This window comes from Microtus pennsylvanicus, chromosome 17 (genome assembly GCF_037038515.1).
Source record: "Microtus pennsylvanicus isolate mMicPen1 chromosome 17, mMicPen1.hap1, whole genome shotgun sequence".
Classification (NCBI taxonomy): domain Eukaryota; kingdom Metazoa; phylum Chordata; class Mammalia; order Rodentia; family Cricetidae; genus Microtus; species Microtus pennsylvanicus.
The window spans coordinates 3,113,485-3,128,843 of NC_134595.1; the positions used below are offsets into that span (position 1 = coordinate 3,113,485).

The following is a 15,359-nucleotide window of genomic DNA, read 5'->3' on the forward strand; positions in this document are numbered from 1 at the left end:
GTGTTCAGAATATTTTATTATAACTTCCCAGTAATTATTTGTATTAACTAAACACTTTCTTTTAATATTCCTCATAAATCTCTCATTTCCTTCATGATGTCCATATGTGTCAAGTTCATGTTTGTGAGGGAACAGAAAGTTCATTAAAACCTAAAGACCATGGCCACCTGATAGAGAAGTCTGAAAAATGAAAACTTTGCTGTAAAGATTGGCATTTGCAGCTAGCCCAAGATGGCCAGGAAATCGTCAAACACTCAACTACAAATTACTTCTGTGAATACTCAAAATAGGACAGCAAGTGTTCAAATCTGGACAAGGTCCATTCCATGATGAATAACACCTGGTATCCATAGATCACTGGCCCAGACAATTGCTTATAATCGACCACAGCCTCCATTGCTTCAACCACAAAGGAAAATGTGAAGAGTCATCACATTTGGGGGTAACTTCAATGGGTTTCAATAGCTGAGGTTTTGATTTTGATAAATTGCTCATTTTATATATATTCCTTCAAGGAGACCTCTACTTTTCGAAGGAGCCTGGGAAAAGGAATTTCATCTCTGTGTGTAAATGGTGAGGCCTGAAATAGAGTGGGAACCAACTCATCCCGAAAGCTGTAAAATTTCCTGTACATTGTCAGTCTAAACCCACATTGGTGAGGCTAGGGGTGGGGAAGAGGGACTTTGGCCCCTCCTGCTCCACAAAGCTCCTCCTGATAGGGCACTTCCCTCCAAGAGATTCGGTGGATCTTAGTGCTGACACTCACCAGCTGACACCTCCCAGGCTTGTAACCCTGACCTAGTGCGAAGGATACACAGGGGTCTGGTAATTTACGGCAAAGTCCCCCAGCTTCAGAAGATCCAGCCTGGGTCAGAGCATCTGCAGCTCCTTAAAGGGGACTTTCTAGTTTGAGGGCTCAAAAAGCTAAGATCAGTGTCTCTTCCATTACTTCCTTCTGATTACTCCTAGGAATGTATAGAATTATTTTTTTCCTGGTCTCTCTCAAAGTAAAGGTCCAGAAGTGAGCCTTACCTTTTGATTTTAGTTCTACTATGCGTCTTAGGGTCTAATGGTGCCCAGCATCCAGACCCTATGAGTCTTAGGTGCAGTTTCCCCATCAGGAAGCACATGCATGCACGCACACAGGCACATGCTCATCAATTGTCAACTCTGCCAATCTTATAAAATCCTTGACTCTTTTCCCCGGTTCTCTTAGAATCAGTGGCTGTGCATTTGTTCCTGCTCAGAACTTCTTCCTGAGATGTAGGCAGGCTCTTTTTAGATAACATGCCTCGTATCTCCGATGATTTATTCACTTTCAAGTTCCCTGGAATTTATTGCTAAAGGTTGATGTGAATGCTTACAGTTTGGGCTCTAATATAATCTCCCGAGTGGCAATTAATAAATAAAAGATGGCTGCTGTTGTTGACAGAGATCTAGGCTTTCTCAGTTAGCTCTTTTTTTTCATATTTTCACCAAGTTTTATGCCAGACATCCCTAGGGATTGAGGCTAAAAAATATTTTCTGTAAATCCTAAAGCTCTTTCTGTTGTTTCAATATTCCCACACCTCTATGTTATCTCTTGTTTTTCTTGTCAGAAACAGTCTTACTTGATTCTATTTTTTCCCCAGCTATCCATCCTTGCTGTGAATTGGGGGAAAGTGCCTTTTTCTGGATTTAACAGAAGTGTGGCCTTGGTATTTATGCTTGCAAATAGCACCTGCAATTTGTTCCTGAATTTCCTTGTATTTTTGTCAGTCTCTTCTCAGTTTCTTTTATTAAATATGCACTGTCATCTATAAAATGCGGTGTTTATTGTCGTTGTGTGTATTGTTCACAGTGTGAGGCTGCTTCTTGTAAGTTAATGGTGAAGCCATAAGGCAATAATGCAGTTGTCACAGTGTGCTGGCTCAGCTGGGTGGGCTCCAGGGCTCGTCTAGACTAAAAGTCCCATTTCAGAGATGAGGAAACCATAATCAAGTAGATGGCAGCTGCAGAACACATCTTAGGTTGTGAAAAGTGGGTGGCACAGGGCTGCAATTGGACTGCCTCTGCTCAGTGCCCAGTGGGGCGTGAAGGGTGTCACTTTAGCGTGTTACTTGTTTTCATCTTTAAATGCCTTAGGGTGTGGCGTGCCTTGAAGTCGCTACATACACAATGCTCCGTACATGCTCATGCCCCATGCATGGACAATCTGCGGAGTCCATCATTTCTGGTGGTGCCACTCTTGACGCAAAGTCTTCCTGGTTCCTGGAGGGAAGCAGTGAGGCCTGGGAGAACAGCTTGACTGCCAAGACAAAAGCTTTAATGGAATCCTTTCTGTCTTTTGAGTGGCCAATTGGCTACTAATATTTCTATCACTTAATCTTGTCGTTGACGATAAGGAGAGTAGCTCAAGCAAGAGTGGAGGTCAAGGAGTAGAGTGGAGTAGGCAGGCCAAGGGCAAGGCAAACTGTCCAAGAAGACAGCGCGCACCAAAGGCTCCTTGGGTTCTACTTCTCTGCTCTGCACTAATTAGTTTGTAATGATACAAACATGTGTCTCTGAATGTGGCTTTCTGAATTTCTGTTGTAGTTCTAGGTTCTCTTTGTACACAACTGGCTCTTTGGTAGGTTGTTTTGTTTAACTAAAAGAGTAAAGCCACTGTCTTCTTGTGATTTTTCTATTCTTTACGAAGAAGCTGAAGTCAACACTTGCTGTATTAAGCCTCTGAGTATTTTAACAACAAAATTATATTAAAAGTTCAGACCCACAAAAAATAACATTCAAAAGAGGCACTTTTCTGGGGTCCACACTGAAATCCACCTGCAGCAGCAGCACGGGGAGAATCTCTTTCCTTGCTTGCTTTGCTTTATTTGCAGACTAAATAAATTTCATCCACCATGCATTAAGCATCTTTAGGATAATGTAAAGAATTTAATTATGAAAATCCTTACCACTCATGGTCCTTGATTTCTAGGCCAATCACATAAACAACTCTGGCAGTAATTCCAGGTACAGAGAATAAGAGGGCAAAGCTGAGCTCATGGAGGGAACACTTACTGTGCTAGGTTCATTGTGAGCTTGTGTGCCTCTGGCTGGGAGTGGTGACGAGCGCCTGTGTCCTCACGATTCCAGAGGCAGAAGCAGGCAAATCTCTGTGAGTTCAAGACCATTCTGGTCTCTATAGAGTTTGTCTGCCTCTCTGTCCATATGTGTGCACATGGGTGTGTATATTCTCAAACATGTTATCATCTGTAGATAGTAACTCTCTGTCCATATGTGTGCAATGGGTGTGTATATTCTCAAACATGTTATCTGTAGACAGTAACTCTCTGTCCATATGTGTGCACATGGGTGTGTATATTCTCAAACATGTTATCTGTAGACAGTAACTCTCTGTCCATATGTGTGCACATGGGTGTGTATATTCTCAAACATGTTATCATCTGTAGATAGTAACTCTCTGTCCATATGTGTGCACATGGGTGTGTATATTCTCAAACATGTTATCTGTAGACAGTAACTCTCTGTCCATATGTGTGCACATGGGTGTGTATATTCTCAAACATGTTATCTGTAGATAGTAACTTTTCAAATTCAAATGTATGCGTACCTATGTGTGTATATATATGCATATAAAATTCCATGTGTTAAACAGATTTGAATAATGTCATCTAAAAGCTTACCACAGCTGTACAAAAAGAAACTGAGGTTCAGAGATGTCAATCCATTCCCTTTCCCCAAGATGACCAAAACTAATGGCCAAGCTGGAGTTTAGCCACCAAGGTTTACTAATCTAACACCTTCTTTTCGAAGCTTCCCGGGAAGAAACAGTCTCAGAATAACATGTATTTCCACTGTAGTGCACTGCTGGAGGGCTGACCTTTCACCCTTTTTCTTCCAGACCCTCCAAGCAAAGATTTTGGTCCAACTCTGGGTTTGAAAAAGTCCAGTTCCTTGGAGAGCCTGCAGACAGCGGTGGCTGAAGTCAGGAAGAGTGATCTGCCCTTCCACAGGCCCAGACCACACATGGTGCGAGGCCGGGGCTGCAACGAGAGCTTCAGAGCGGCCATCGACAAATCTTACGATGGGCCAGAGGAGGCAGAAGCTGGTAGGGTCCTTCTCATTAGCATCTGCAAGTCATAAGTGAGAATTGCACTAACTACTGAAAAAAATGATTTAAGGATCACAATTATATTTTTGATATTAAAAGTAATTCATTTTCCCGATATGTTTTGCCCTTTGGCTTAACGAACATGGGATTGGAGAATGCAATGTGCAATTTTTATCACAGTGCAAACTGAAAAAAAAAAATGTTCTCATTCACGTCCCTAAAAGGACCAACTGTCATTTACCCTTAGGGCAGGAACACTAAGCATGCATTTCTTGGCATTCTTATTTGAATCATTAAAAGCAACATCAACCAGAGGACTGTCTGCATTAATTGCATAGAAGCAGTGGGCTATATTTATACTCAAAAAAACCTCTCTTGGAAGAAAACTCACCCTGTTTGTTTCCCAGCGTGTGGGCTTCTGGAGCTGATGGAGGTTAACCAGCCAGCTTCCAGGGAGATTAGTGCTTCACCCCATTTCAAGCCTTTTGTGCTACCAGCCAGCACCCAGTGTGCCCCACTCCTAACCTCAAAGATTAATTGAAGTGCCCAGGACTGGGAAGTCCTTCTTCAAAGGGTGCAAGTAGCCACGTGGTCAGGTAGAACACTGAGCACTTCTATTCGTCCCTCTGCATTTTACATTTTGATATATATATACCCTGACCACTGATAGTGCCTTTTCTCTCTACAGATGGTCTCTCTGATAAGATACATATACCCTAACCATAAGTACCCTGACCACTGACAGTAGCTTTTCTCCCTACAGACGGTCTTTCTGATAAGAGCTCGCACTCTGGCCACGGAGCTCTGAATTGTGAGTCTACCACTCAAGGAAACCCCGAACTAGACAATATGGAAAATAAAGGCAGGAAAGTAAAAAAGCCAAAGGAGAAGGAGAAGAAAAAGGGAAAGGGCAAGCTGAAAATCAAGGAAAAAAAGCAGAAAGAGGAGAGTGAAGATCCAGAGAGGAAAATGAAGAGGAAGGGATTCGGTGCCATGCTGAGGTAAGGGCCGGCTGCCCAAGTCCTTGGCTTTGCTTCTCCCAGCTAAATCACTCCTTTGTGTATGTTCTGAAAAAGGTTCGAGTGTCCTCTCATCTTCAGTTATACTCATAAAAATCAAGGCTATGACTCTGGTTTTTATTTTTATTTTTTGCAAAGGAAGCACAAAAAGCCTTTTGGGTGTCCCCTGAAGATTGTGATGATGACAGGCAGCGGTCGTAAGCTTGTTGTTAAGAGGCCAGAGCCAAGTAGGGCAGAGGAAGTGTTCCCTGAGTGTCCCTGTGCACGGTGAAAACAAAAGACTAGCTTATATCTCATCCTGTGGCTTCTGATGCAGTAGAGATGGCCCTGCAATGAGGGCCGTATGATGCTGGGCTCAATCCCTGACCTTCCACATCGCAGTCATAAGTCTCACACACCTTCCTTCTACTTCTTTCAGACTGAGGCTAGCATCATTCCTTCCTGTGGGGCCCCGTGGGCCTGGAAGATGAGATGCCGTGTGTGGTAGATTCGGCAGCCAAAGCACTAAGCAGCACACAGTCAGAATAACACTCTGCAGAAACTATCTTTCCTCATTCCGGTTTCCCATGATCTGATTGATTTCTGGTCATTTGGTCAGAGGCTTACACCACTAGTTCCATGTAACTAGAATATACCTTGTCCCCGAGCATAACTTCCCTGTCTGTGGAGCCATGTGCAGGGAAAGGAGGAGGTTTTAACTGGCTTAGGGCTCCTTCATGAACACCTCTGTGGATTGTTCAGGAGCAAGCCTGTTAGTGTAACAGTTGCTGCTGGTAGAACTCATTTCCATGGCTGACTTCCTGAGGATCGCTTACCTTGGGTAGTATGCATAGAGTCCCCTTATCCAAGCTTTTTAGATGGTGAGAGAAGTCAGTGACCTGAGCGTCAGCGGTGCAGCGGCAGCGACATCATCATCATCATCATCATCATCATCATCATCATCATCATCATCATCTACTTAGACTTCTTAGATGGAACCAGAGAAAGCTTAACTCTGTGGTCGCTACAGCAGCACCTGCCCAGCCTTCTACCATCACCTGTCTTTACCCCTCCAACATCACTCAAGTGCAGTTGCTCCCATTTCTTCCCTGCCCCCTACCACATGGATATCATACTAGCCTTGCTCCCCAAGACTTCTCTAGGGCCCCAGTTTGCCTTCCTCCCTAGGACATGCCAGACTCCCTCAAGCATGCTGTCATGCTTAGGTCAAGGGGGAAGACCAGAAAATGTTTGCTGCTCACAAAGCAGAAGAGTTTACAAAGTCACTTCCTAATTCTAGGATTTTCTTGTACCCTTTTTCTTCTTTTAGGCAGGAGGGAAAGTGGGTTGGGGCAGGAAGTAAAGTAGAGGTACCCATTCCATGACTCTATTTCTATAATTCCCTGTCAAGACTACCAGTCTCCATCCTTCTTTGCTATGGATGACAAATGACGTATTTAAGCAAATTGTATAAAACCCTTGGAGTATCTGTCTCTTAAACACGCTGGGGGATACCAGTTGTTTTCAGTGTGAAATCTTCAACTAATAATTTTGGATAGAAAAGATAATTCAATTCTCTTATTCCTTCTTTCCTTCCCTCCCTTCCTGTTTTCTTCCTTCTTCCACACGTGTGTGTGTATGTGTGTGTGTGTGTGTGTGTTTGAGTGTGTATGTGGAGAGAGAGAGAGAGAGAGAGAGCCTTAGAACAACAAAATGACATTTAAAGGACAAAAATAGTAGGGCCAGCCGGGCCGTGGTGGCGCACGCCTTTAATCCCAGCACTCGGGAGGCAGAGGCAGGCGGATCTCTGGGAGTTCGAGGCCAGCCTGGTCTACAAGATCTAGTTCCAGGATAGGCACCAAAGCTACAGAGAAACCCTGTCTCGAAAAACCAAAAAAAAAAAAAAAAAAAAATAGTAGGGCCAGCTCTGAGCATCCCATTACACAGCCAGTGTTCCAGTAATGCTGCTTCCAGTATGTGCCTTATAGTCCCAGTAGCAACTTTGCCCCTGGACACATTGTAATAAGAGCTGCTGTGGAGCCTTGCTGAGGTTACCTCTATTAGTTACTTTTCTGTTGCTGTGATAAAACACCGGCACCAAGACAACTTATAAAAAAAAGTGTTTAATTAGACTTCAAAGAGTTAGAGTCCATGGCAGTGGAAGAAAGGCATGGTGGCAGGAAGAGCCGAGACCTCACATATTAAAACTACAATCACGAGGGGTGCACCCACACACTGAGACAATGGGGATGTTCAATCGGGAACCCACTAAGGCCAGCTGGCCTGGGTCTGAAAAAGCATGGGATGGGATAAAACCGGACTCGCTGAACATAGCGGACAATGAAGACTACTGAGAACTCAAGAACAATGGCAATGGGTTTTTGATCCTACTGCACGTACTGGCTTTGGGGGAGCCTAGGCAGTTTGGATGCTCACCTTACTAGACCTGGAAGGAGGTGGGCAGTCCTTGGACTTCCCACAGGTCAGGGAACCCTGATTGCTCTTCGAGCTGATGAGAGACGGGGACTTGATTGGGGGAGGGGGAGGGAAATGGGAGGCGGTGGCGGGGAGGAGGCAGAAATCTTCAATAAATAAATAAATTTTAAAAAAATAAATAAATAAAACTACAATCAGGAAGCAGAGAGAGCACTAAGAATGGCAGGCTTCTTTTGAAACCTCAAAGGCCACCCCCTCTAACGGGGCCACACCTCCTACTCTTTTAAGAATTCTACCAACTAGAAACAGAACATTCAAACGTGTGAGTCTGTGGGAGCCATTCTCGTTACTCTAGCAAGTCCAATACCACCCTAGAAATCATTGGATAATAATAAAAAAGATTTCAAATTTAAAGATCAAATCTTTTGTTTTGGTTTGTGAATCTCACCTACAGAAGAAAGACATACGGACAAGCTAAGCAGAAGGGGTGGGCTTAATAAACAGGGAAGGAATGAAGAGAGCAAAAGCAGGGACCGCAAAGTGGATTGGCTACCGCAAGCAGCTTTCTTCCAGAGTGACTGGAGAAGAGACTTCTTCACCATTGTGTCTCAAGGTGACAGGACTGCACCTGATTGCTTACTGTGAACCTCCTAATATTTTAAAAACTTGTCCATTTTGATCTTGTAATATGTATCCAAGTGGCCACGTCCTGGTTTTAGTGCACTTCAGGGGCCCAGTCTAAGGCAGTGCCTTTTCTGCTCAGCGTGACTCTAGGCTAGACTATAGTCGAGTGACTCTCCCGTCTGGGCCATCTAGATGTTGCCCTTCCTTTGTCACCTTAAATTTTGGAGCCCAGGTATCATTATTATTCTCATCAGATGCCATAAGCGGTTGATGCTGGGGAGATGGCTTGTATGCCAATATGAAGGTCAGAATTCAAATCCTCGGAATACACACAAACCCTGGGCAGGTAGTGTAGCAGACTTTCTTGAACTGCCAACTAGCTCCCAAATCAAGACACAGAATCTTATTGTCAACTATGAATGTTCAGACTCGTCTTATACCTGTTTCTAGCTAACTTTTTCTTTTACATCAATTAGCCCATTTCTGTTCATCTCTGTGCTGCCCCGAGGCTTGTTTACCTCACCTACACACTGTCCACCCTGCTTTCCATTCCTCTGTGGATGGCTGGCTGGCCCTAGTTGGCTGGCTTTCCTTTTCTCTCTGCCCACAAACCCCATCTATATCTCCAAGGCCTACCTATTGGTCTTTTGGCTTTTTATTAGACCAATCAGGTACCTTAAGCAGGCAAGATGAAAGAGCAACACATCTTTACATAGTTAAACACTTATTCTCCAGCACAACTAAACGTAACACATATTTGCTTGAGTAAGCAAATACTCTAGTGCACAACAGGGTAGCCCTCCTATGATCCCTGGGGGGTGACAGGATCTTCAGTGTAAGCTGGCTAGTTAGACGAATCAAATTAGCACATTCTGGGTTCAACTGAGAGACCCTGTCTCTATGTGCAAGGTGAAGAGCAATCAAGGAAAAATTCAGCTTCAACTTTGGGCTTTCCCATATGTGCACACACATTTACACACTCACTCTCACATACGTATGCACACATGCCTGCGTGAATACACATACACTCATGAATGGACAGCATCTGTGTACGTATGCATACACTAAGGTGAATAAATACATAAAATATTTCTAGTAAAGGAAGTCGTAGTCTCTAATGTAAGCATGCTGGCAATAATTATGACCGTAAATCATGTGAGAATTTTGTCTGTGAAGCTATGGAGTTGAATGGTTGCAAGTTCAGGCTCCGCATGAGGACTTCTGATCTAAACCTCAGCCCCTGCACACTCCAGCTAGGGAATATTAAGCAAACTAATCTCTTCACTTTAGTTTCTTCTTCTGAAAACTGAGAATATTAATTGGCTCTACTACCACAGTGGAAAATATATTCGATTAATTATATAATCTACTTAGAAGTATGTTTCACAGGTAATATATATTCAGTAATGAACAAAATGTCCCTAAATATCCCACAGCATCTGTATATGTGTCATTTGACAAGGGAGAATTAAGGTTGCAGAAGGCAAGAGGACGGCAGCTCTGCCACCCGGAGATAAGGCCGCTGTCCTGAGTTTCCTCCGTGAGCCCGTCGAGTCACAGGGCCTTACAAGCCTAGGTGGAAGACAAGGAAGCATGGTGCAAAAACATGCAGCACGCTTGCTGTGAAAGTGGAAGAGGGGAAATGAGCCCAGGAAATGAGCAGCCTGTGTACACTGGGAAGAACAAGGAAATGATGTCCTCTGGCTAGCCCCTTAATTTTCATCCGTATGTGTTATTCAAGCCACTAAGATTGTACTAATTGCTTACAGTATCAACGAAACCAGCACAGTCATTATCATAAGTATTATTACTGCTTTTACAATGCCATGATAATTTATAAGGACAAGTTTCCTCTTTGGGATATTAAAGAAAAAACTATAAACATGATTTAACTGCAGTAATCTGTAAATATGGAAAACTCTCAGAGACTCACATGGCCTATTTCTGAGATTGTCGTCAAGTTAAATCCTGACTGTATTTTTTGTTACATGGCTCCAGGTGTTTCTTGTCCAGTACGGGGCTATCTCTTTCCTTCTTCCCAGTACGCTCCCTATTTCCACAGAGTAGGAGCCACAGGCCCTGGATTCTCCAGACCCACAGCACTTGGCTCTTGCTCCCTTTCACTACTCTAGCAAAATTAAGAGCTGAGAGGTGGGGTTAGATTTTATCTTCGGGATAAAAATAGCAACTGTTTTCCATAGCCTTTTGCATCCGAGCTGGTGAGCATATTGGAGTTACTGCTATATGCACGCTTTCAGCAACAAAGAACACAAAAGCTGTTACCATTAGCCAACAGATTTTGCTTTAATTCTCATCTGTTGTTCAGATGCTATTGACTTAGTTTCTTTCTTATTTAAAAGCGATTGATTGCTCTAAGGTTCTCGCAGAGTTAGATGTGACTTAAATATGCATTATTTTTTCCATTGTCTGCACTGCCCTAATACATTCCTAAACATGAGCTCTGGTGTAGCTTCTACAGTTAGTCCATGGACAGTGATAGCTGGCCAAGGAAGTTAGGGGGGGTTCTTAAATTCTGTCCCCTCCCTTATCCTCGAATTGTAATGTGTTAGCTGTGGCCTTGTTCTTGCTTCTAAAGAGCCAAGCGTTTTGACTGTGCTGATGTTGGCTGTTCCACTCATGTTGGTGACAGAGAGTGGGAGTGTTTATTAACTAATTCATTATTTCACCCACACCTGTTCCTACTGGAAAGTTATAGGAAGTCAATTCCATTCATCTTTCCACCCATTGTCTAGTTTGTATATTGTTATGATTTGCTGATTTTAAATTACCTCCTTGCATAAGTCATGTCTGGCTCTTGCAAGGGTTATGGGTTATTGTGGGAAAAAGCTCAATTCCAGAACCTTCTAACTTTGGCTGTTACTTCATAAACTCTGCTTGCTTGTGGCTGAGAGAGACCTTCCATGAGTTTGCTATTAATCTTTTGCTCAGTTTGATATAGAAATCAGGAAAAGGCTTAGAAGGAAAGGAAGACTCAAGCAAGCACACAGAAGGCTGCTGAGAAAGAGTGCAGGGTTTTACACATGCCTTCTCAGTACTCTACTCTCGGTGCAGGAATGATCTACACAGGCACATGGGAATCACCTGCTCTCTGCTCGTAAGACATAGCAGGTGTGCTCACTGCCATCAGTGCAGGAAGGCAGTGTGTCTGTTAAGTTCCAGCCTGCATTTGCAAGGCTGGGAGGAAAACTTAGGATGGAGTTAGCAGCTCCTGAATCTGGTCATCGATGGAAACTGTTTTACCAAAAGCAGCTTGCATTCAGAGGAAAACGTTGGTGTGGGACTTGGGATCTCCATTGATCTATCTGTCAAGGTACTTCTTTATTTTTGCTTTATGAACTTGACTTCCTTAGGTATCATGTTCTTCAAGACACTTCTATAGAAAGGCCATTCAAGACTCCAATGATCAAAGAGCAGAGCTCAAACCTTCAGTAGACAAGTTTCAGGCTGTCAGTCCCAAATCTCTTTTGACCATAGTAATATCACCTAGAGTGGAAAAGCCAGAGATTACCACCTAATTTCTTGATTGCTTAATAATCTTGTCAATCTCTTGTAGTCCTCAAATGAAATTCTTAGTGTTTCTAACGAATCCCTTTATATAACAGCTTCTACTGTCTTTTCTTGAGAGTTTAGGTCACTTTTCCAATCCCATGTTTGGGAAACTGAGTGAAAGGCTTAAAGCTGTACAAATTCATTTTCCTTATGTGTGTGCGCGTGCATGTGTGTGCACATGTTTTGGTGTGTGTTCTGGTGTGTGTGAATGGATTGTATGGGGGGGGGCAAATATCTAGAAGCCAGATGTTGATTCCAAGTGTTTTCTTAGTTCCTGTCCACCTTGTTTTTTTCTTGAAGCGGGGTTTGTCATTGAACATGGAGCTCACTGACTGAGCTACACTGCAAACCTTACAGGTCACAGGAATCCTCAGCCCTTCCACCCCAGTGCTAGGATTATAGGTGTGTACCTCTCTTTTCCTGTGTGTGCTAGGAATCTGAAGTCAGTTCCTTCAGCCACCACTACTAACTAAGCCATCTCCCCAGCCCATTAAGTTCATTTCTCTATACCATTTCTAGGTTTTTGTCCTAAAGGAATTGTGTCTAGTTAGCTGTTCCTGATAGACTAATAAAGTGTGTATCATGCTGTTAGGAAGGTGTTTAAATTTTGTCTACTTTAAAATTTTGTTGACCCATAATAATTCAATTAATAACATTTATTGACCTCTTCATCTTTGCCAAATACATTCATAATCATTCTATTGTTACTCAACAGTATTTATTACAGCCCTATTTTTCCATCAGGTGTTATCCTAGGAACTGGATAGGTAATAGTTAGTCTCAGCTATTACGGGACTTTCCTGTCATAATAAAGAAAGGAAAAGTCAAAGACAAAAGTGAGTGTCTTTTGGTGTGTTTAATACAAAACAAGGAAAATGTCACATCAACATCCAAAATGTTTTTAACTATGAAGTCCTCAGGGAACAAAGCAACATTCTCCTAGACAGCTCAGGTATCGAGCAGTGCCTTCTGGACTAACCCGATTCTAAGCGAGAACCTAGGCCTATGGGATTTCCATCCTAGTGGAGGGGAGAGAGCGGAGGATATACGCTCAACCGAGAGCAGTAGAGAGGACTGCAGCAGGGCGCAGTAGAGAGGACTGCAGCAGGGCGCAGTAGAGAGGACTGCAGCAGGGCGCAGTAGGTGCCAGGGGGAAATGGCAGAGGCGCTGGCATCCTCTCCCCCTGTATCTGTCTGTGACCTAACAGTCTGCATCTGCTTCTTGGAATTTTCAGAAGATATGTTATCTGAAAGGAGCACACCAACACAGAGACCAGGTCACTTTATGCCTTCTTTCTTTCCTTTTCCTTCCTTTTTATTAAGCATAGGGATCTACAAAGTTTTTTTTGTAAATCAATTTCATGTACAACTATAACAAAAAGCAACCTGTAGAGTACACAAAGAGTGTCTGAGGTACACAGTGTCCCGATGCAGCTGACTTAGACATTCTGAGAGCAGTGGTCTGCAAACCTGAGTGATGACGTTGATTTGAAGCTCTTTGTATCAGCTCTACTCTTCCCGCATCACCTCTTCTTCACTCAGCTTCAGACATTGCTTAGCTCTCTTTTTCTTTAATCCTAACTTATAAATCATAAAGAAAATTTAAACCCTAGAAGCATAGTTTCTAAGTTTTGCCTACACTAAGGGACATACTTGGTTCATTAAGTCCACAAAATTATTACATATATTTATTATATACAACATGTTTTGATAGGTGGAAGCATTGTGAGGTAGTGATACACACTAACACATGCATAACGTTACCCACTTATCATTTCTGTGTATATAAATATCCTTGTGGTTCTTTGAATGTAATTGGCCTCCATAACCTCATAGGGAGTGACACTCTTAGGAACTGTGGCTTTGTTGGAGTAGGTATGGCCTTGTTGAAGAAAGTGTGTTACCACAAAGTCAGGCTTTGGGGTGTAATATATGACCGAGCTTGCCCAGTATCTTAGACCACTTTCAGTTGCCTGTAGAGCAAGATGCATTAACTCTCACCTTCTTCTCTAGCACCATGTCTGCCTGCACACCATTATGTCCCACCGTGATGATAATGGACTGAACCTCAGAAAATTCAAGCCATCCCCAATCAAATGTTTTCCTTTATAAGTGTTGCTGTGGCCATGGTGTCTCTTCACAGCCATAGGAACCCTAGCTACAACAGCATTTCTCTCCAAGTTGCTAGTCTCACCCTCTTGAAATTGGGTGTCTTTCAACAACAACATCTCAACCTTCACACCCCTGGCCTCTGGTAAGAGCCACTCTCTTGTTCCCGTGAATTACACTCTTCTATACTACACTTATCTTTCTGTAAGAACGTGTTCCAAGCTTCTTCATGTTGCCTCTGGAAGGACACAGCTCTTACATCCAAAGAAGCAGAGTTTATTCGAGGGCCAACTCTGAGTGACCTGGACTCAGAAAACACTGAGCTAGGTTACTTCAGGTTTCACATTCCCCTGTGGAACCAGTTTTATGAAAGTCATAAATCAAAGCCATTTTAAAATAATTTGGTGGGTGCTTTAGAGTGGCAGTTAGAGCAAGATGAGGAGTTGTCCCATAGGCCTGAGATGCTACAGGACGGCATGGTTAGCTCGGAGTTAGTGGGATCCAGTGCTCGGATAAGTTAACAAACTCCAAAAGCATTTCCTCTATTAGTCACGAAATGTTAGTTCTGACACAGAAATGGGCAAGGAATGGCTATTTGGAAACCTAAAGCTAGCCCAAGGTAAGTTATAATTAGTCTCTAGCCCTGCAACAATCCAACTTCTCCACATCACTGCAGTTCCAATCAGTCTCTCCCGAATTCCTGCTCGCATGCAAATGGCAGGAGTGTCTCCTTCTTTAATATTAAATAGTAGTGTGTGTGTGTGTGTGTGTGTGTGTGTGTGTGTGTGTGTGCGAGAGAGAAACAGAAAGTAAGCATGTTACATTTCTTTTATCCACTTCTCAGCTAGACAAGGCTTAATTTATTTCTGATCCTTGGCAATTATGAATAGTGATGCAATAATCAGGAGGGGTAGGTGTGTTTTTGATATACTCTTTTCATTTCTATTAAACTTATTTCCAGAAGTGGAATTTCAGCCTTAATATCATTATAGGTTCAATGTTGTAGTAAATCTTTATAATGTTTTCAGTACTAGCCACACCGATGCACATTCCCACCAACAGTATGCAAGGTCTCACGCTTCTGCTTGGTTTTTCCAGTAGTGGTTTCTGTTGGGTTTTGCGTTGTTTCACTTGGGATAAGGACTCACTCTCTGTGAGACCCTTCTTTCTCAGCCACCCAAGTGTTAGGATGGCAAGTGTGTCTCACCAGTGCTTGCCACTACTCTTGTCTCATAACCTTACTCTGAGTTTGAGGTGATGTCTCCCTGTGGTTTGGACTATCATTTCCCACTTCGTTCATGCACCCAATGCCCATTTGAGCATTTTCCTTTATGAAATTAGAGGCATCTCTCCTTGCTTCCCAGCTTTGGATTTACTCTGGACAGATCCTTTGTCGCAAGCTAAACATACTTGGAGTCCACAAACTTTCCCTTCCCCCGTTTCATTTTTCCCAAATTGCTGTTTTGGAATTGAAATGGGCATGGTGCTTTTTCTTTCACCTGAACAGTTCCCATAATAAAGAACAG

The 15,359-nt window shown here is 43.0% G+C and overlaps 1 protein-coding gene across 3 annotated transcripts in view; it reads left to right on the forward strand.

Annotated features, from left to right (window-relative positions):
- The window catches only part of Pard3b (par-3 family cell polarity regulator beta), a 1,014,383-nt gene that overhangs the window by 693,443 nt on the left and 305,581 nt on the right, over nt 1–15,359 (forward strand). For all 3 annotated transcript variants that reach the window (XR_012908166.1, XM_075951370.1, XM_075951371.1), the window contains exons 17-18: nt 3,887–4,093; nt 4,860–5,097. Coding sequence is in view for 2 of the 3 variants with exons in the window: in XM_075951370.1 (XP_075807485.1) it covers nt 3,887–4,093; nt 4,860–5,097 (445 nt within the window). In the remaining variant the exon portion in view is untranslated. The remainder of the gene's footprint in view (nt 1–3,886; nt 4,094–4,859; nt 5,098–15,359) is intronic.